The sequence below is a fragment of the Danio aesculapii genome, chromosome 6, assembly GCF_903798145.1.
Source record: "Danio aesculapii chromosome 6, fDanAes4.1, whole genome shotgun sequence".
Classification (NCBI taxonomy): domain Eukaryota; kingdom Metazoa; phylum Chordata; class Actinopteri; order Cypriniformes; family Danionidae; genus Danio; species Danio aesculapii.
The window spans coordinates 63,024,539-63,046,838 of record NC_079440.1 but is presented as its reverse complement, the minus strand read 5'-3'; the positions used below and the strand labels follow the sequence as shown (position 1 = coordinate 63,046,838).

Sequence of the window (22,300 nt, the reverse complement as noted above, 5' to 3'; positions counted from 1 at the left end):
TGTTCAACTCACCTGTATTCAACTCACCTATGCTCAGTTCACCTCTGTTCAACTCACCAGTGTTCAACTAGCCTATGTTCTGTTCACTTGTTTGTTCAACTCACCTGTATTCAACTCACCTATGCTCAGTTCACCTCTGTTCAACTCACCAGTGTTCAACTAGCCTATGTTCTGTTCACTTGTTTGTTCCAACTCACCTGTATTCAACTCACCTATGCTCAGTTCACCTCTGTTCAACTCACCAGTGTTCAACTAGCCTATGTTCTGTTCACTTGTTTGTTCAACTCACCTGTATTCAACTCACCTATGCTCAGTTCACCTCTGTTCAACTCACCAGTGTTCAACTAGCCTATGTTCTGTTCACTTGTTTGTTCAACTCACCTGTATTCAACTCACCTATGCTCAGTTCACCTCTGTTCAACTCACCTGTGTTCAACTAGCCTATGTTCAGTTCACTTGTGTTTGTTCAACTCACCTGTGTTCAGCTCACCTGTTTAACTAGCCTATGTTCAGTTCACTTGTGTTTGTTCAACTCACCTGTGTTCAGCTCACCTGTTTAACTAGCCTATGTTCAGTTCTTTTGCATTTTTTTCAACTCACATTAACTAGCTTTAATCTGTGTTTGTTCATCTCACCTGTGTTCAACTAGCCTGTTTAATTCATTTGTGTGTTCAACTCCCCTTTGTTCAGTTCACCTGTGTTCAACCAGCCTGTTCAGATCAGTTATATTTGTTTAAATCGTCTTATGTTTAACTCACCTGTGTTCAATTCACTTGTGTTAGTTCAGTTCACCTTTGTTTGTTTCGTTTTTTCACCTCACCTGTGTCTCCATTGTGTAGGTGTTGATGTCAAGCCCAGGCGTGTTTTATTGATGGGTGTGTAGATCAGATGAGCGCATGTTGAACATTCTTTATCAGTCAGGTGTGTTTCCACCTGTCCGTATCAGGATTGAGAAACACCTGCGCAGCCCCTCACTGATGAACTCCAGCTGTGTCACAGCACACACATCAGCTCATCAACACCACAGTAAAGGAGGTCCGTCTCATGTCATTCTAGTATTTATTTATACGTATAAAAGACTAAAAATCAATAACACCATGCTCATTACTGTAATCTGAACTCTTTATCCTTCAGCCCACCGGATTTTACACTGTTGATGACCAGATTTCCATCATTTTAGACAGAATCACATTTAATTTGATCACTCATTCTGTGATATAGTTGAATAAGTACAGCTCCAAACCAGGAGACAGAAAGACATTTAATTAAGTTGAAATGTAAGTCTCAGTTAAATAAGTTAAATGTAGTCTGATTGACTTTGGGGGCTCATCCTGTAGACCTACAGTGGGTGCATGAACTAAAAATATGAACTGAAAAATAAGAGAAGTCAGTCCACAGCTCCAGAAAGAGCTGAATATTGATGATGTGTCAGCAGATCTCCTGTGTCCATCAGAGACATGAGTAACAGCAAAAACTGCATCAGGACACTCAGAACTGAATATGCAAATGATCTAATGAGGAAACATGAACATTTCCCATTCAGACGGCGTCACTGAGTTCACAACTGTGTTTAATGTCTGGCTGTGTGTGTGTGTGTGTGTGTGTGTGTGTATCAGCTGTTGTCCTTCAGCAGTTTCAGCAGTTCTTCTCTATCCTGGTTCTCCTGCAGGAGCTGCAATAAATCCTCCAGACCTTCAGCTCCACGCATGAACTCCTGCAACACACACACACACACACACACCTTTTTAAAAACCTATACAAATTCTTTAAAAAAAACACAGCGTGATCAGTCTGATGTGAGCAGAGCTGATGATGGTGATCATTTACAGGCTTCAGAAACTGATGAACAGATCAGATCAAGATATAAAGAATATAACTTTAAAAAGAATTAAAATGTCAGAGGAGGGTGAATCATTTTGACTTCCACTGTATATAGTGTGTGTGTGTGTGTGTGTGTGTGTGTGTGTGTGTGTGTGTGTGTGTGTGTGTTGAAGAAGCATCACTCGCATCACCTTGATGTCCCTTGTCACGAAACCAATCCTGTGGTCCGTCACTCGATCCTGGGTGAAGTTGTAAGTGCGAATCCTCTCAGACTGAGCCCGCGTACCCACCTGGACCACACACACACACACACACACACACACACACACACACACACACACATTAACAGCACAATAAGGCTGTTCAGGTTATTATATATATTGGCAGATTAGGATTATTCTCATTATATATTAACTGCTCAGGGTTCCCTCTCTAAACCAAATGTCAACCTGACCTAAAGCTGAATTTCCATCATTCTGTGATGGCTGTAGATTGTATTGAATTAAGAAACCTGTTCACACTCCTCCTGGGTCATTTGCATTGCGTATTAAATAATGAGTGCAGGAAGAAATTAATCATGTTTAATCGCATCTAAAACAAAAGTCTGTTTTGACAGTAAATACATTAACATGGACATCAGTAATGAAAAGATTTGCCTTAATCTGAATAAGACAGTAACATGATGAAGGGGTTTACATGAGCTGCTGTTTGAATCTGCCTGTCATGATCTCATTATATAGCACATAATTCAATTAATGTCATCGTGTCACTGCGCTATCCACATTTCCTCTGGAGTTTCATGTAATTTCAGGTGTTTCATTCTTAATTTGTGGACTTTAACTGCAGTTTGGCACTTTCATTCAGGAACATTTCATGCATGCCCCCGCGACAAACCAGATAGTGGATGCGAGTATGAACTGCTGAAGAGTGGTAGATAACGAAATACCCTCCGCTCGCACAAACTGTGGCCTATTTGTCAGAAAGTCAAGAATCCAGTTCCGAAGAGGTGTATTCAGACCTAAAGATGCTAATTTATTGACCAGGTGCTGAGGAATGATAGTATTATAAGCAGAGCTAAAATCAACAAACAGCATCCGTACCGATGTATTTTTATCCTCCAAGTGTTCAAGACTCAGATGCAGTGCAGTAGATATAGCATCATCAGTTGACCTGTTTGGCCGATAGGCAAACTGAAATGAAGTAGGCAGGATGGAGGTGATATGACTTTTAACCAGTCTCTCAAAGCATTTCATTATCAGTGAAGTTAAAGCTATTGGCTTTATAACATTTATAACTTTATAACATTTATTTTTCATAAATTTTTTATTTTTATTATATTTTTTCATAAATGTTTTATTTTTATTATAACATTTTATTTTTCATAAATTTTTTATTTTTATCATAACGTTTTTTTTCATTAATTTTTTATTCTTAATATATTTTTTTCATAAATGTTTTATTTTTATTATAACATTTATTTTTCATAAATTTTTTGTTTTATTTTTAAAAAAAAATTCATAAATTTTTAATTTTTATTCAATTTTTTTTCATAAATTTTTTATTTTTATTATAACATTTTATTTTTCATAAAGTTTTTATTTTTATCATAACGTTTTTTTTCATTAATTTTTTATTCTTAATATATTTTTTTCATAAATCTTTTATTTTTATTATAACATTTATTTTTCATAAAAAAAATTTTATTATAATTTTTTTTCATTAATTTTTTATTTTTATTATAATTTTTTTTCATTATTTTTTTATTTTTATTATAATTTTTTTTCATTATTTTTTATTTTTATTATAATTTTTTTTCATTATTTTTTTATTTTTATTATAAAATTTTTTTTCATAAATTTTTTATTTTTATTATAATTTTTTTTCATTAATTTTTAGTTTTTAATATAGCATTTTTTTTCATCAATTTTTGGTACTGTTTTTATTTAAACTTATAAAAAAGTTTATAAGAGCCTGGATGTTATTATAGACATTTGTCGGATATAGACGTCCATTGTGTGCAGTATTGCCAGTTTTTTCCTGGCTTTTTAATATTGTCCATATCGATATCAGAATTATATCGTATCGGCTGAAATTAAGAGATATATCGTGAGGTAAATTTCTGCCATATCGTCCAGCCCTAGCATCTGGAATAGAGCTAAACCCTCATGTGAAGTGTGTAGTGTGTATCTGACCTGCAGCCTGCGAGCGGTGTGTGTCTGCTCCCTCTGCTGTCCCATCATGCACTGGTGTAGTCGTGCACGCAGCACACGCAGAGCCGTCTCGCGGTTCTTCAGCTGAGAGCGGAACTGCTGGCACTCAGACACGGTTCCTGAACACACAACAACTCATCCATCAGGACACACTGAACTCCAAGTGCCTCTGGAGGTAGACGAGAGCGGGACTTCAGACTGATACCAAAAACAGAAGAATCCAAACAGAATCCAAAAGAAAAGCAAGACATCATTAATCCCTCTGGAGCTATAGGCATGTCAATCAAAAAGCCTTTTCTCCATATTAGCAGCGCACCCACTGATATACACTGAAATAACACAGCAGCTTTTATTGGTACTCACCACCTCAGAGCTGAGGACAACAAACACTTGATCCACAAATAAACTTGATTTAATATTATTCATTCATTATCCGTCAGCTTAGTCCCTTTATTAATCAGGCGTCGCCACAGCGGAGTGAACTGCTAACTTATCCAGCATATGTTTTACACAGCGGATGCACTTCCAGCTGCAACCCATCACTGGGAAACACCCATACACACTCATTCACATACACACACACATACACACACACACACACACACACACACACACACTCATACACTACTGCCAGTTTAGTTGATCAATTCCCCTATAGCGCATGTGTTTGGACTGTGGGGGAAATCGGAGCACCCGGAGGAAACCCACACCAACACGGGGAGAACATGCAAACTCCACACAGAAACTCTAACCAGCAAACTTCTTGCAGTGAGGCAATCGTGCTACCCACTGCGCCACCGTGTCGCCCCTAATCCATCCATGACTTGTCATACAAACGGTATATGATTACATTACAGTAATGATGCCGTGTGCAGAAGCGCACCTGTGGGCAGGTGTACGAGCCGGACGGCGCTGTCGGTGGTGTTCACGTGTTGACCGCCGGCACCGCGAGATCTGAAGGTGTCGATCCGCAGGTCTTTAGGAGCGATATCAATGTCCACCTGTAATTACAGTGATACACACATCAGAACACCCCTGAACACACACACACACACACACTAGCGGCTAGTTAGAGATGAAGAGCAAGGCCTCATGATTTTGAGGCCTAATGAGTGTGTGTGTGTGTGTGCATGCATGTTTGTTAAATGAGCCGGATGTTTAAAGCACAGTCTGACCTCCTCCATCTGCGGCAGCACGATGACCGTCATGGTGCCGGTGTGAATGCGCTGCATGCGGGACGATAAACCCACTTCAGGGATCCTCTGCACTCGGTGTGTGCCGCCCTCAAACTTCAGCCAGCGGAAAACACACTCGCCGGAGACACGCACGGAGGCATGATGGAGACCTCCTGAACACACACGCACGTGCACACAACACAACTCAGTTACATTAAGCTCACCTAATACATCTAAACACACACACACACACACACACACACACACACACTGCTCAGCATGTAAGAGTTGACTCCTCACAGATCTCTCATTTAAATGAATCTTTTCTATAGGCAGCTCTACAGTACTATATTAGTGCATATACATTAGATTAGACAGCAGTGAAGCCAAATCTGGAGCTGATCTAACAAATAAAAGAGCAAAACACAAGAGAAACAGAATATATCAAGTTGAGTAAGCATTTTGTTGTTTGTAATTATTTTGTAATAATTTGCATATTCATTCATTCATTCAATTTCTTTTCGGCTTAGTTCCTTTATTAGTCTGAGGTTGCCACAGCGGAATGAACCGCCAACTATTCCAGCATATGTTTTACACAGTGAATGCCCTTCCAGCTGCATGTATTTGTATTTATTATCTTTCTATTTCTAAAGATTTCCATTATATTTCTGTACATTCCTTCATATCTTGAGTAAAATGCCAAGTATTTGTTGTGTGTCTGATGTCGGTAAACGTTTCATTATGTTTAGGTCTCTTATGAGTTGATTTCTTCCAGGTAATGTTGTCCATTGAAAAATACATGAGTTGAATTAAACAGCAGTCACGCTAAGTGTCCAAAAGGCATCAAAATTAATAAAGAAAAGCAAACAATGCAGCAAAATTACCATTTTAACTACAATAAATGAAAACGCTTTAGTTTATTCTAACTAATAACACAAACTATATTTCAATTGCAGTGAAATATACCTGTGTTCAGCACAGAGACAGAGGGGATGCTGGGTAATGCAGCGTACCGTATTCAGCTGGAGTGTAATTGAAGAGCTCAAAGTCCCAGTTTTTATAGGAAGCAAAGCCCTGATACATGTCAAACATCTCTCTGGTGAACTGCTGACAGATGTCTCCTGCACACACACGCACACACACGCACAAACACACACACACACGCACACAAATTTGTTTTTGTGAATTGTGGGGACATTCCATTGGTTTCCATTGTTTTATATGGTGCAATGTGCATTTTCTATTGTCCTACACTAACCCTGATACCAACATACACACACCCTACACAAAACACACATGCACAAACGCACAAAGACAGATACAAACAGGCACACACACACAAAGACAGGCACAGACACACAAACACGTGTCGGAGCGGTGTCAGTGTGTGTCTGTTGTAAACGTGATCAAACCTCCGGTTGTTCGTCCTGACACAACCTCCAGGATGACACTTCTGCTGTCCAGATCATCAGGGGGAACCAGAGTCTCCATCAGCTGAAACCATCAGGAATTGAGCAATAGTATCTGGATGCAGCCTAATGATGCAAGCTGAGAGTGCATCGCTCAGAGATGCAGTGTCAGACACAATGCATTCAGTGGAGCTAGTGGGTTAGGTGAGCGCATTAAAAAGCATTGCATGCAGCTCAGCTTGCATATGCACCGAGTCTGCAGCCAGACCCCTCTCCAAATGAGAGATCAGCAGTACAGACGCCACAGACACACTACTGACGGATAAACACAGAATCAGTGCAGACCTGCTTGTGGAGCTGCTCGACTCTTCTGCTCAGCTCTTCATGTTCGTCTCGCAGAAGAGAAAGCATCTGCTGGTCTTCAGCACTGGTGTCTGGAACACACGAGCAACACTGACAGGATTACAGACACACTGGATTACTGACACACTAAAATTATTACTGACACTGAATCACTGACAATGGATTACAGACAGCGTATTACAGACACAGATAGAATCACTGATGATGGATCACTGACACTGTATCACTGACTCCGGACAGATAGAATTACTAACACTGGATTACAGACACACAAACAGGATCACTGACGATGGATCACTGACACCGGATCACAGACAGAATTACTGATGATCTATTTTTGACACAAAAACAGGATCATGGACTCCAGATCACTGACAGATAGAATTCCTAACACTGGATTACCATACTGACACACAAACTGACACTGGATCACTGACACCAGATCACAGAAACAGACAGAATTACTGATGATGGATCACTGACACTGAATAACACGCTAACACTGGATTACTGATACACCACCTGAATCACTGACAATGGATTACAGACAAACAAACAGGATCACTGACACTGAATCAGTGTGATGGATTACAGACACACAAACAGGATTACTGACACTGGATCACTGACAATGGGTTACAGACACAGACAAAACCACTGATTATGGATTACTGACACTGGATCAGTTACAGATAGAATTTATAACACTGGATTAATGACACAAAAACAGGATTACTGACGATGGATCACTGACACTGAATCACAGACACTGGATCACAGACATATTTACTGATGATGGATTACTGACACTGGATCACTGACACCGGATCACAGACAGAATTACTGACAATGTATTATTGACACTGGATCACTGACACAGACAGAATTACTGATGATGGATTACTGACACTGAATCACGGACACTGGATTACTGACTGATAGAATTACTGACACTGGATTACAATACCGACACACAAACTCATCACAGACACTGGATCACAGACACTGGATCACAGACACAGACAGAATTACCGATGATGGATTAATGACACTGAATAACTGACACTGGATTACTGATGATGGGTTACTGACACTTGATCACTGACATTGCATTATTGACAGACATATTTGTTGACACACAAGCAGGACCACTGACGATGGACCACTGATACTGGATCACTGACGATGGATTAGTGACAATGGATCATTGACACTGGATCACAGACAGAATTACTGATGATGGGTTACTGACACTGGATTACTCACGATAGATTATTGACAATCAGACATTGCATTACTGACAGACACAGTGGCTGATGATGGATTACAGACACACAAACAGGATCACTGTCAACAAATTACTGACACAGACTGGATCACTGCCACAGACAGGCACACTGCCACAGGATCACACACACACACACACACTGAATCACTGACACACATCAGTGCTAGTCAACGCTTACTGTGGATGAGTGTCTGTAGGTCCTCCATCTCTCTGCCCAGCAGCTGGGTTTCCTCGAACGCCTCCATCAGCGCTGACGCGTCCAGCAGCCGCCGGTTTAACGCTCTCCGCTCGGCTTCACTCACCGCTCCGCTCTCCAGACGGCTACTAACGGTCCGGTGCTCGTCAACCGCGCGTTTAACGACTCTCCGGAGCGCGTCATTCTGCAGGAAATCATCGCTTCTGTGGCCGGCGGATCTGCAGACTGTCGCGGTCAGAACACGAGGAGAAACCCGCCTCACGAGCCGCCACAGAGCCGCAGCCATCGCCGAATAAACAGACGCTAGTTAGTTCTCAGCTAAACATATGACAGCAGGCTAACTCTCGTACTAAACAGGACTCTTTATTAAACTGGCCATATTAGTCTGGACATGAACTGGTCATCCAGATTACAGTACAGGTCAGGCAGTACACACAAGATCGCACATGGCTACAATAACACAGGAACAACCGGAACAGGAAGAGGCAGTGAGGAGGCAATACCGGCAATACAGTCGGTTGCAAGAAGGGATACAGCTGTGAACGGAAGAAACGAGAATTATTTATTGAATTACCCATTTATTGTATTTTATTAACGTTTACCCCAACCCAAACATGACAGTAATGTAAAAACAGTAAATATACAGAGTATTATTCATATTATTTAATAAATTAACTATAAATTGTTATTAACGTCTACCCCATAGACTGCCAAACCCTCAAGAGTAAAGTAAAAAACAGTAATACTGAGTATTATTTATAAAATTACCCATTAAAATGTATGTTATTAACGTACTCCTACCCCAACAGTAATGTAAAATATTAACTATTGTTGTAGTGCTATATTGAAGAGAGTACCTGCAGCTGTATCCCTTCTAGGTCAGCGCTCATGGAAGAGTTCACAGACTTTATTTAATAATTTTATATAGATATGAATAGAGTATTTTCATTTGTTCTTCATGTTCGAATACTGTGATTTAATTAGACTTTACTTTAAACGGCTTACTATTTAATAAGCTGTTCAGTGTAGTTTTCTGTTCTGACTCTGAGCCCTCAGCGACCTCTGCAGGAGGAGAAGAGAAGCGCCACCACAGGAGGCTTTTTACGTCGGTGTTCAAGTTCCCCGGTCCAGAATTTTCATGTTCTTCTATTTTAATTGCGAGTACTAAATATATAAAGCTGAATTAAAACCAAATCCATAGAATAAAATATATTATATATCAATCTTCCTTTCCGCGCATGCGCTTCTTCCTCATTCCCGCCGTAATAATGGACAGCCTCAGGTAACATTTAATAGCTTTACTTAAAAAACCCTCATCTGATTAGAGAAATAGTTTGTTGTGTATAATAACTAATTGGTTTGCTAACTTTTATTGGTTTGGGAGCCTTTATCGACGCTAGTTTTGACACGTTTAACCGCATTTGAGGTGTTACCATAGGGTGTTACTGACAGAAATCAGCCGTTAGAAGAGAGACGGAGGCTCTGGATGCGCTTCCTCATTTATTCCTCCATCATTCAGAGTAATTAATGAATTATGAACTCATAATGAGCACACGGCTCTGTGTTTGTTCAGTCAGCAGGATTTTCCTCTGAAAGATGCGCTTCAGGAGCTTCTACAGCAGGGGGAGGCGCGCGCACAACAGATCAGTGACGCGCAGCGCGCTCTACACACACTGCAGGTGCACGCGCACACAACATACACATTAACGAACACATACAAAATCTCTCTCTCACACACACACACACACACACACACACGTTTCACTATATCAGTTAGAACATCCCAAAGGCCTAAAGTTCCTGAAGTTGTTCTTTATTATGGTGGCTTGAGAGACGTACTGTCCTCCTCCTAGACCGTCCATACTACAACCACCAAACTATACTGAATTAAATCGCTATGTCTTAATGCTATGTCTAATTTGCTATGTCTCTTTTCCAACTGATCCAACTTACAGTTTTCCAAAAACTGACCCGGAATATTCGGGAAAGTCCCATTGACTTAACATTGGACCAAACTTTATGAGCTCATAACTTTGCACCACCAGACTGTTATACACAATGTTGGGCTCATTTACCTCAGACTACCAATCTGCCAATCACTGATGACCTTTCAACTTACTAACCACACCCTAGCAACCACTTATGACACCTTAGCAACTGTCCCATAGACTTTCATTGTAAAAAACTGCCATTGACTTTACATTTGACATACTAACCAATTAATGCTAACAATATACTGATCCATACTAGAAACATACTAATCATACTAGAAACATGCTAATTCATACTATAAACATAACTCACTAATCATAATAGCAACAAGCTAATTCATGCTAACAACATGCAAGTTTATACTAGAAACATGCTAGCAGCATGCTAATTCATACTAGAACCATGCTAATATATGTTAGCAACTGCCTAGCAACTACTCAGAACACCTTAGCAACTGCCTAGCAACACCTTACCAACAGCTTAGCAACACCTTAGCAGCCAGCTTGCAATGCGTTAGCAACCGACTTGCAACAGTTCAGAACACCCTAGCAACCTCCTTGCAACATCTTAGCAACCACCTAGCAACAACCTAGAATATCTTAGCAACCACTCAGAACACACTAGCAACAACCTAGAACATCTTAGCAACCACCAAGCAATGCCTTAACAACCACCCAGAACATCCTAGCAAGAACTTAACAACCGTCTAGCTACATCTTTACAACCACTCAAAACACCTTAGCAACCACCTAGCAACTGCTCAGAACACACTAGCAACTACCTAGCAACAACCTTGCAACACTCTATCAACCACCAAGCAATACCTTAGCAACAACCTAGAAAATCTTAGCAACCACCTAGCAATGCCTTAACAACCACCCAGAACATCCTAGCAACAACTTAGCAACCACTAAAAACACCTTAGCAACCACCTAGCAACATCAAAGCAACCGCTCAGAACACACTATCAACCACCTAACAACACCTTAGCAACAACCTTGCAACACTCTATCAACCACCAAGCAACACCTTAGCAACAACCTAGAACATCTTAGCAACCACCTAGCAATGCCTTAACAACCACCCAGAACACCCTAGCAACAACTTAGCAAACACTCAAAACACCCCAGCAACCACCTAGCAACCAAATAAAACACCAAAGCAACTCCTTACCAACTACTCAAGACACTACTCACTACCTGGAAAACCCTAGCAACCGCCTAAACCACTCAGAACACCTTAGCAAGCACCTAGCAACGCCTTAACAACCAGTAAAAAGAACCTAACAGCGCATTAGCAACCGCCTAGCCACCACTCAGAACCCCCTATCAACAGCCTAGCAAGAAACATGTCAATCCATACTAGACACCTGCTAACCTATATATAGTTATAACTGCATAAAGCTCTTAAACTGCTTCAAACTGTCAGACGAGGCTTTCTCAGGCCACCATAACGTTTGTCTACGAACTGTTCTGTTCTGTTCTGTTCTGTTCTAGTTTTAGATGAATTATTTATTCTATGGGTTAAAGGGTCAGTTCACACACAAATAACATATTACACACTTTACTCACCTTCAAGTGTTTCTGAACCTTTCTTTCTTCTGTTGAACACTGAACACTATATTCTGAAGAAAGCTGTAAACCTGGAACCACTGACTTCCATAGTAGTAAAGCAAATACTGTCAATGGTGACAGGTTTTCAGCATTTTTCTAAATATCTTCTATTGTGTTCAGCAGGAGAAAGAGTCAAACAGGTTCATCAGTTTAACCTTACCCAGGCCTTTAACACATGGGTTTAGTTTTTGGAAAATCATTCATTCATTAATTTTCCTTCGGCTTAGTCCCTTTATTAATCCAGAGTCGCCACAGTGGAATGAACCGCCAACTTATCCAGCACGTTTTATGCAGCGGATGCCCTTCCAGCCGCAACTTATCTCTGGGAAACACCCATACACACTCATTCACTCTCATACATTACAGACAATTTAGCCTACCCAATTCACCTGAACCGCATGTGTTTGGACTGTGGGGGAAACCGGAGCACCCGGAGGAAACCCACACCAACACGGGGAGAACATGCAAACTCCACACAGAAACACCAACTGACCCAGCTGAGACCAAAAGAACACTTTAAAGTGTCAAGTCTTACTGAAGGGTTAGTTCACATCAAAAACCAAAGTTCTGAAATGGTTTACTCTCCCTTTACTTGTTTTAAACACTCATGAGTGTGTTTCTTCTGTCGAACGCTAGAGAAGATATTTAGAAAAATGTTGTAAACCTGTAACCATTGACTTCAGTAGTATTTGTTTTCCTACTATAGAAGACAATAGATAAGGTTTCCAGAATTCTTCAAAGCATCTTCTACATTTATAAATGCTGGAAGCAAGTGAAGGGTGAGTAAACGATGGCAGGACTGAACTGTTTGAGTGAACTAACCCTTTCAGTGTTCACTGATGTCTGTGCAGGACTCTCTGGAGGTGATGGAGCGGAGCCGCGAGTCCGTCTGTTCTCAGGTCCGTCTGAAGCAGAAGATGCTGACGGCGCTGCACTGCGATACGGAGACGCTTCAGTGCAGCATCATCCAGCTGCAGGCGCAGACTCAGAGCGCAGCCGTGCAGAACCTGCAGCTCAGAGCCAAAATGGAGGATCAGCAGGAGCAGCGGCGCTCACAGCTGCAGGAGTTCAGCTCGTACCGCAGTCGCCTGCAGGCCTTCAGGTGCGCCGTGAGCCCGCAGCAGAGCCCGGCACACATCTGCGAGGAGCTGCAGATGAAGATGCTGGAGGTTCGCAGACTCGCACACACTCTGGAGGAGATGAAGATGCAGCATGCAGACAGCCGATCCGGCCAGCGCACACAGGTCTCACACACACACACACACACACACACACACACACACACGAGTCTGCTGCTGCTGGGAGACTTCTGCTTTCTTGATGAGATTAAATGCCTCTGCTTCGTTTTGTTTGGGGAGTAACTCAATACTGTAATGCAGTACTTTCCTCAACACCAGATATAAGGATAAAGCTGCAACAATAGCGTATTTTTAACAGGTATAATAAAAAAGGTGGTGTTTAAAAGGATGATAATGTACAAGAGTTAACAGTTTACATTAAAGTCTGATTAGTAAATGTTAATGAGCAGTGAGAAATAGCCATATTATAGTAATATATTAAACCAGTGCGTCTGCATTTCATTAGTTATTATTAATATTTAATAAACAGGTATGACTTCTGCTGGATTATGACATTTTAATGCGTTTAAGTAACTAACCTAAGATTAAAGGTTATTTCATTGACTTTAGTTAAATAAACTGATGTGAAATGGACAGAGTTAAAGGGATAGTTCACCCAAAATTAAATCATTTACTCTCCTTTTACTTCTTTCAAACCTTTATGAGTTTCTTTCTTCTGTTGGACACAAAGGAAGATATTTTGAAGAATGTTGGAAACCTGTAACCATCGACTACTATAGAATGTGTTTTTCCTACAATGTAAGTCAATGGTACAGGTTTTCAGCATTCTTCAAAATATCTTCTTTTGTGTTGAACAGAAGAAACTCATAGAAGTTTTTAAGCACTTGAATGTGAGTAAATAGTGACTACATTTTGATTTTGTCCCTTTAACAAACTAAATTCCTCTAAATAGTCACAGGATTTTCATTGTAGGCCAGATTAATACATGAAACTCTGTGTTTCAAGATAAATGACCCGTGAGGTGCTGTTTTAAACACTCACTAACACAACAATCTGCATATTCCTCAGAAAACACTGCTAAAGCTTGACTAACAGATAATCATTGACTGTATTGTGCAGTGCTCATGATATCAGTGTTGTGCAGGAGTTATTGAACATCAGTGTATGTTTAATGACCGCTCGCACCCGTTTCCATCTTCAGGAGGACATCGAGTTTCTGAAGACGAGTATTAATGAGGCCAGACAGACGATGAAGGACAGCAGAGCTCATCTGGAGAATGAGAAACACACACACACGCAGCTGAGGAGAGAGATCGAGGTACACTCTCATATATTCACACGAGAAAACACACACACACACACACACACACACACGCAGCTGAGGAGAGAGATCGAGGTACACTCTCATATATTCACACAATAAACACACACACACACACACACACACACACACACAGCTGAGGAGAGAGATCGAGGTACACTCTCATATATTCACACGAGAAAACACACACACACACACAGCTGAGGAGAGAGATCGAGGTACACTCTCATATATTCACACAATAAACACACACACACACACACACACACACACACACACACACACACAGCTGAGGAGAGAGATCGAGGTACACTCTCATATATTCACACAATAAACACACACACACACACAGCTGAGGAGAGAGATCGAGGTACACTCTCATATATTCACACGAGAAAACACACACACACACACACACACACACACACACACACACACACACACACTGCTGAGGAGAGAGAGAGATCGAGGTACACTCTCATATATTCACACAATAAACACACACACACACACACACACACGCAGCTGAGGAGAGAGATCGAGGTACACTCTCATATATTCACACAATAAACACACACACACACACACACACACACACACACGCAGCTGAGGAGAGAGATCGAGGTACACTCTCATATATTCACACAATAAACACACACACACACACACACACACACACAGCTGAGGAGAGAGATCGAGGTACACTCTCATATATTCACACGAGAAAACACACACACACACACACACACACACACACGCAGCTGAGGAGAGAGATCGAGGTACACTCTCATATATTCACACGAGAAAACACACACACACACACACACACACACACACGCAGCTGAGGAGAGAGATCGAGGTACACTCTCATATATTCACACGAGAAAACACACACACACACACACACACACACACACGCAGCTGAGGAGAGAGATCGAGGTACACTCTCATATATTCACACGAGAAAACACACACACACACACACACACACACACACGCAGCTGAGGAGAGAGATCGAGGTACACTCTCATATATTCACACAATAAACACACACACACACACACACACACACACACACACACACAGCTGAGGAGAGAGATCGAGGTACACTCTCATATATTCACACAATAAACACACACACACACACACACACACACACACACACAGCTGAGGAGAGAGATCGAGGTACACTCTCATATATTCACACGAGAAAACACACACACACACACACACACACACACACACGCAGCTGAGGAGAGAGATCGAGGTACACTCATATATTCACACAATAAACACACACACACACACACACACACACACACACTGCTGAGGAGAGAGAGAGATCGAGGTACACTCATTCATACTGCATTAACCCTTTAGATCGGCCTGTGCTGAAGAGTTTCTGTCCTATATATGGAGTTCAGTGGAGTAAAACAGTAGATTATAGTGTGTGTGTGCAGAAATACACTGTGTTCTGGCAGCTGAGGGGATGATTTTCAGTTTCTCAGATATTAAAATAAGTGTACAAAGGTCTCTCACACACAAACACACACTATAACCCATATATACAGCAGAAACTAAGCTTGTTTTTGCACTGCAACTGATGATCAACAGTGAAAATGACCAAGTATCCCTCTTTCTGACAGGGAAATCCAGCAACAGAATGCATGATTATCTGCTGTCATGGCTTTACAATCAATAAATGTGATTATAATGAGAGTCAATGGGGCAAAAGCAACATCAACATAATCAAAGGGGAATACATTTCTAGAGTTTATTTTAATTTTCAAAGCATTTTCACAAAATATGTGTCAAAATATGAATAGTCACCAAAAATCATTTCATTTGCTGAAAGCCTTGTCTCAAAATCAGCCCAGAGTAGATGAAAACAGCCCAAACAGCACAGGTTAAATATCTAAATATACGTTATGACATTTTTATGCTTTAGAAGAGTCAAAAACAAAATATCAGAACAATTTATATTCCAATTTTGAACTTGACATCTCAAAACATGAGTGAATTTGTGTGGGTGCAGTACCTGACATGACCACCAGGTGGTGACCATATAAGAGAAAAGGTCAAATGTCATCTTTACTGTTGATCACGGTCAGAAACTCACAGCACCTTTAAGGGGAAGATGTCGAGCTGTTCTCAGAGCAGTCTTGGTCATCTCTCAGATCCAGAGGCGCCGGTGTGAAGCCATCCAGAAGCGCCTGCGCTGTCAGCTAAAGAAGACTCAGTCCAGCCAGCGGCGTCTGCGCAGTGACGTCACACACATGCAGAAGCAGCTGGAGGATCTGCAGCGTCTGGAGGAGCGATAAACACACTACAGCCTCACCTTACCTCTGATCTAATGCACTGTTCTCAGGTAAAACATCTGCACACGACAGCCTTACCTCTGCGCTGACTCAGATCCAGCATTCAGACACGTGCACGGTTAGATAGATCAGCGTTCAGATTTAGTGTTCAGCCGGAGTGTGTGTTTGGAGGATTTCTGTTCAATAAATGAGCACACTCAGAAACAGATGCTCTGCTCAGTTTCACACTGTCTTACTAGAGCTTTTGTCTTGTTTCACACTCATACACTACGGCCAATTTAGTTGATCAATTCCCCTATAGCGCATGTGTTCTGACTGTGGGGGAAACCGGAGCACCCGGAGGAAACCCACACCAACACATGAGGCCACAGTGCTAACCACTGAGCCACCATGCCGTCTAAAAGTCAAGATATCTAAAATAAGGATATCTATAATCTAGTGTCTCCAAAACAGTGATAACATTTACATTCAGAAGATATAAACATCTAAAGTTTGTTCAGTTGCGATTACGTCCAACATCATATAAAGAAAGCCCAATTCAGAGCGCTTCAGGAGACCTTTACTGCCCTATTCACATGGGGAGTCAGAGTCAACGGTTCCCATTCACTTTGAATGGATGACATCAAGCATTGCTGAACTGTGGGAAGCATCAGCCAATCAGATCACTTTATGCAAATTCTGATTGAGGACTTGTTTTATTGGCTGATGCTGCTATGAGGATCGCATCAGCCCCAATATCAGACACACCCTCCGTCAAGCGTTGACGCTGAAGCCCCATGTGAATCAGGCGTAACTCTTCTAAGTAACCCAGAGGCAGTGAAGAATGGCAGCAGGACACCGGCGCTCATTTCCTGGTCATTTATTAAAGTCACTGTGCAGCTGTTGAGTGCAACTGTACAACGTCACATGTTTAAAGGAAACATGCACATACTGTGAGGTCAAAGGTCACGATCACCGGCGGACTGACATGTGACCAGAGCGATGGACTGTAAGGCAAATAACTTAATCTGAGCACAACTCCTTCATCATGTGTGTGTGTGTGTGTGTGTGTGTGTGTGTGGAGCTCCAGCGTCCATCTTTACACAAGCGAGTCCCAGAGTCCCGACAGCTCTCGTCATCGCTCGCTCTTATTCACACGCGTCTCCTGTTCAGACAAAACAAGTCCAGCTTTTCCTTAAAGCAAGCTGAATGATCCGTCAGCGGGGTTATCTAAAGAAACGTCTTCAGATTATTTAATTGAACACACACTGCAGATTATTCAGCGTGTTTTAAGGAGAAACTAGTTTTGTCTTCTGAAAAACACACGATCATATTTACAAATACAGCAAGAGGAAAACCAGCGATGAAAATAAAAGCCAAACCAATAAAACCAGTAACAAAACAGAAGAACACAGAGCTGTCAGACCATTAACCACATCCAGGATTACAGCAGTATTTACATGATATATACCTGTGTGCTGTGTATATTTATCTATATATGTGGAAACACACACACATACTGTACATAAAATACTAATATATATATATAGTGTACAATATATACTTTTATTTTGGATGTGATTCATCGCGATCAGCATTAATAAAAACTAGAGCTGTCAAACGAGATAAAAGTATTTATTACTTTATTTATATATTTATTTATTATTATTGTATTTATATAATATGTGTACTGTGTATATTTATGAATATACACACATAAACATATATATATATATATATATACACATAAATACAGAAACACTGTGCATAAATGTTTCCCAGTGCTGGGTTGCAGCTGGAAGGGCATTCGCTGTGTAAAACATATGCTGGATAAGTTGGCGGTTCATTCCGCTGTGGCAACCCTGGATTAATAAAGGAACTAAGCCGAAAAGAAAATGAATGAATGAATAAATGTTGATAAACGTAAATAAGGAATATATTTACATATATATTTATATATAATTTCATTCATTCATTCATTCATTTTCTTTTCGGCTTAGTTCCTTAGTCATCAGGGGTCACCACAGCGGAATGAACCGCCAACTTATCCAGCAAATGTTTTATGCAGAGGATGCCCTTCCAGCTGCAACCCATTACTGGGAAACACCCATGCACACTCATTCACACACATACACTACAGCCAATTTAGCTTACCCATTACCCATGTGTTTGGACTGTGGGGGAAACCGGAGCACCCGGAGGAAACCCACGCCAACATGGGGGGGGGACATGCAAACTCCACACAGAAACACCAGCTGACCCAGCCAAGACTCGAAACAGCGACCTTCTTGCTGTGAAGCAAATGTGCTACCCACTGCGCCACCATATATAATTTGTATTCTATAAATATATAAAGATACATGTACAGCAGTCGTGCAGATATTAATATAGATATAAATACGCAGCGTGTGCATTATATGAGTATATTTAGTAAATATGAACTGTTATTTTAGATGTGATTAACGGTTTGACAGCACTGATAAACACATGTGGCACCGGCTCAGACTGACGGCACGCGGGTCCCTCAGCATGCGGGACGTGACCAGACAGAGGGGAATCACCTCCGGGTGGGTCAGTGCTGATTGTCTGATGCGTTACAGAAGCAGCGTGGAGCAGTGCGGTGTGCGGTTCACAGGTCAGGCGGTGGGTCCGGCGCCCGGGGCTGGGGGGAGGCCGGGCGGGGCTCCAGCAGTGGGAGAGCCGCTCTGTGTCTGCGTCTGCGTCTGGAACTGCTGCAGCTGCTCGGGGCTGGACAGGTTCTTCAGCAGAGCGTTCTCCTGCTCCAGCTGACTGTTCCTCTCCATCAGCTCCTTAATCTGCTCCTTCAGCACCTCCACCTCCTCACGCACCGCGTACATCAGGTGGCTCTTCACCAGGTCCTGCCACACACACACACACACACATCATCTTTGTTTCTGTTGACACTAAAGAGGATATTCTGAAAAATGTTGGAAACCGGTAACCATTGACCTCCACTGTAGGAAAACTGCAATATACTGTGGACGTCAAAGGTCACCGGTGTAAAACTATTCACAATAGGGTTCAACAGATAAACTCAATTTGTGAATTAGTAAATGATGATGAGGATGATGTGTGTGTGTGTGTGTGTGTGTGTGTGTGTAATCATCCGATGAGAACAGAGAGAACACAATGTTCTTCATCCAGAGGGTGGAGCTGCTCTCATATACAAAGCATCAGGGCCAGTGCTCGCCTAGCAACAGCAGCACACACACACACACACACACACAATGCATGCTCATATCAACACACCCTGCACATGCACGCACGCCCGCACACACACACATAAATACATACACATGCACACAGACACATAAATGCACACACACCAACATGCCACACACACATATATATATATATACACATACATTCATACACAACCACCATAAACAAATACACACATCAACACACATAGACATCATTACACACTCCCAACCACTATAAATAAACACACACAACCACTATATACTAATACACACACACGCTCACACTTAAGACACACACACTCATATACAAACATACACATCACCACGCACACACTGCATACAGACACTCTCATATACAAATACAGTGCACACACACACACACACACACACACACACAACCATTGCATACATCCAGCTTGTTTAGTGTTATACAGACGACGTTACACACATCTGTGCACTCAAACCACACACACACACACTTGAATATGAATATAATAGGAAACATGACAGAAATAAGATTACTAACAGCAGATGTGAGGTGACAGTGATATTCTCTAATAACTCAACATCCTCAGCAGCAGGAGAGACTCTGTGACTCATAATGAGCTGATTATTCTGCATTTCACACCGTTAATCAAGCACAGCAGACTCCTCATGTCCATCCACATCTATTACACATCATTAGGCCCACACTGAATCCTGCAGATTATTAGCCCATCATTAATTCTGTTTATTTACTGGAGTAAATGTGTGTATATCTATATTTATTGAGTTTTAATGACAGTAATATTATTGACTAATATGAAGATGTTGATCAGATTTATGTACAGTGCAGTGTGTTCAGTCATATTCTCTGTCCTTTAGTAGAGATATTATATGAGAGACTTGCTTTGTTCACCAGATAAAGTGGATCTAATTAGATTTGCATTTTAAACAATAAATAAAAGTTAAAAAGAGAGGATTTTTTATTTCACATATTAAGGTTTTAGTTATGATCCTCCCAAAATAATTCTGCAGAAATCCACAGACTTTTAACAAAACTCTCAGCAGAAACAGTAAAAAACGTCTGCAGATTCTGTCTGACCCTGCACATCATATACAGCTCATTTATTCATCTTTAATGCTGTATCAGCAGCACTGGCTATATTCATGCTAACACTTGCACTAAATAATCATTTACAATCAGAACTGTTTCCTAATGATCATCGATTGTACAAATAATATATATACTCAACTAAACAACAACGCTGATAAAAGCTCATGCAAGTTGCTTCAGTTTGATCAATGATAATGTTATAATTCTTCCCTCTGAAACACTTCCTGAAAATATTGACAGAATACACACACTCTCTAATCTCCTTTAATATATATATATATATATATATATATATATTCACCTTTAATATATTAAACACATATAAAGTGTTTTATCATCAAAACATTCTTCCAAATAGGTGTTTCTTCCCCTTTCAGTAATCATGCATGACACTATATACTGTATACGTGCAGGTTAGCTGTGTTTATATACTGTTCTGTACTTCACTGTTCTGATGTGGGACTGTAATGTATAATAATGTGCATCTGTTGTGAAGCTGCTTTGGGTCAATAATGATCATGAGAAGTGCTATATAAGCAGTAAACTTGCCTTGAGCTGAATATTGAGCGCATTATTAATGTCATCAGAGGTGTGTATAGTGGAGCCATGGGCTAATTTAACCAATAAGAAGACATTTGATGGCCCCTGATAAATATCAGTACACATTACACCTATAAATGATAGGTGATCAATCATGTGCTGAATGGTGACGGGTGAACGGATACCATTTTAATGTAATTATTACATGTGCGCAAGACAAAGACAGCTAAATAATGAAATAAAAACATAAAGGGTCCATGTTAGGACTGAGTATTAGGCTGGAATTGCTCCCACAAATCACTACAGAAGATATGGATATCATATAATACAGATTTAATATAATGATGAGACTCACCATGGCTTGCTCAATCTTGTTGTCTATGGCCACAACACTGGCTCCTGAGGAACTGTGGGAAATACAGAAGAACACACACACACACATCAGACTCATTCATTCGCTGCATCAGATCAGATCAGACAGCAGAGAATAACACAGAGGAGGAGGAGGAGGAGGACAGGGCTGCTCCTGCACATCATCACGGTGATCAATATTGATATTAATATCTGCCACAGCAATCCACATTCACACAGACACCCTAAAACTCACCGCACAAACACTCAAATACACACACACACACACACACACAGAATAAAGACACTCTCATATGCAAATACA

At 41.0% G+C, this 22,300-nt stretch overlaps 3 protein-coding genes across 5 annotated transcripts in view; 1 reads left to right on the top strand and 2 right to left on the bottom strand.

Moving 5' to 3' along the window:
• Positions 1–1,042: 1,042 nt before the first annotated feature.
• mtrf1 (mitochondrial translational release factor 1) lies at positions 1,043–8,952 on the bottom strand. Of its 2 annotated transcripts, XM_056460710.1 has the most exons (9): positions 8,445–8,952; positions 6,961–7,049; positions 6,619–6,700; positions 6,220–6,327; positions 5,207–5,379; positions 4,915–5,032; positions 4,014–4,150; positions 2,013–2,111; positions 1,043–1,714 (listed from the first exon to the last, which is right to left on the bottom strand). In XM_056460710.1, the coding sequence occupies exons 1-9, from the start codon at positions 8,746–8,748 to the stop codon at positions 1,613–1,615; spliced, it is 1,212 nt and encodes a 403-aa protein (XP_056316685.1). In that variant the 5' UTR covers positions 8,749–8,952; the 3' UTR covers positions 1,043–1,612. The 2 variants fall into 2 exon arrangements, with proteins under 2 accessions (XP_056316685.1, XP_056316686.1); XM_056460711.1 differs by lacking the exons at positions 6,619–6,700; positions 6,961–7,049.
• Positions 8,953–9,730: 778 nt separating this feature from the next.
• On the top strand, positions 9,731–16,894 carry LOC130231274 (coiled-coil domain-containing protein 122). Its single transcript, XM_056460763.1, has 5 exons — positions 9,731–9,744; positions 10,036–10,141; positions 12,919–13,311; positions 14,348–14,464; positions 16,645–16,894. The coding sequence occupies exons 1-5, from the start codon at positions 9,731–9,733 to the stop codon at positions 16,786–16,788; spliced, it is 774 nt and encodes a 257-aa protein (XP_056316738.1). The 3' UTR covers positions 16,789–16,894.
• Positions 16,895–17,628: 734 nt separating this feature from the next.
• Positions 17,629–22,300, bottom strand: part of zgc:65895 (uncharacterized protein LOC393546 homolog) — a 16,128-nt gene continuing 11,456 nt past the window's right edge. For both annotated transcript variants that reach the window (XM_056460705.1, XM_056460706.1), the window contains exons 2-3: positions 21,980–22,031; positions 17,629–19,643 (exon numbers count right to left, since the gene is read on the bottom strand). In XM_056460705.1, the coding sequence (XP_056316680.1) occupies positions 19,401–19,643; positions 21,980–22,031 (295 nt within the window). In that variant the 3' untranslated portion in view covers positions 17,629–19,400. The remainder of the gene's footprint in view (positions 19,644–21,979; positions 22,032–22,300) is intronic.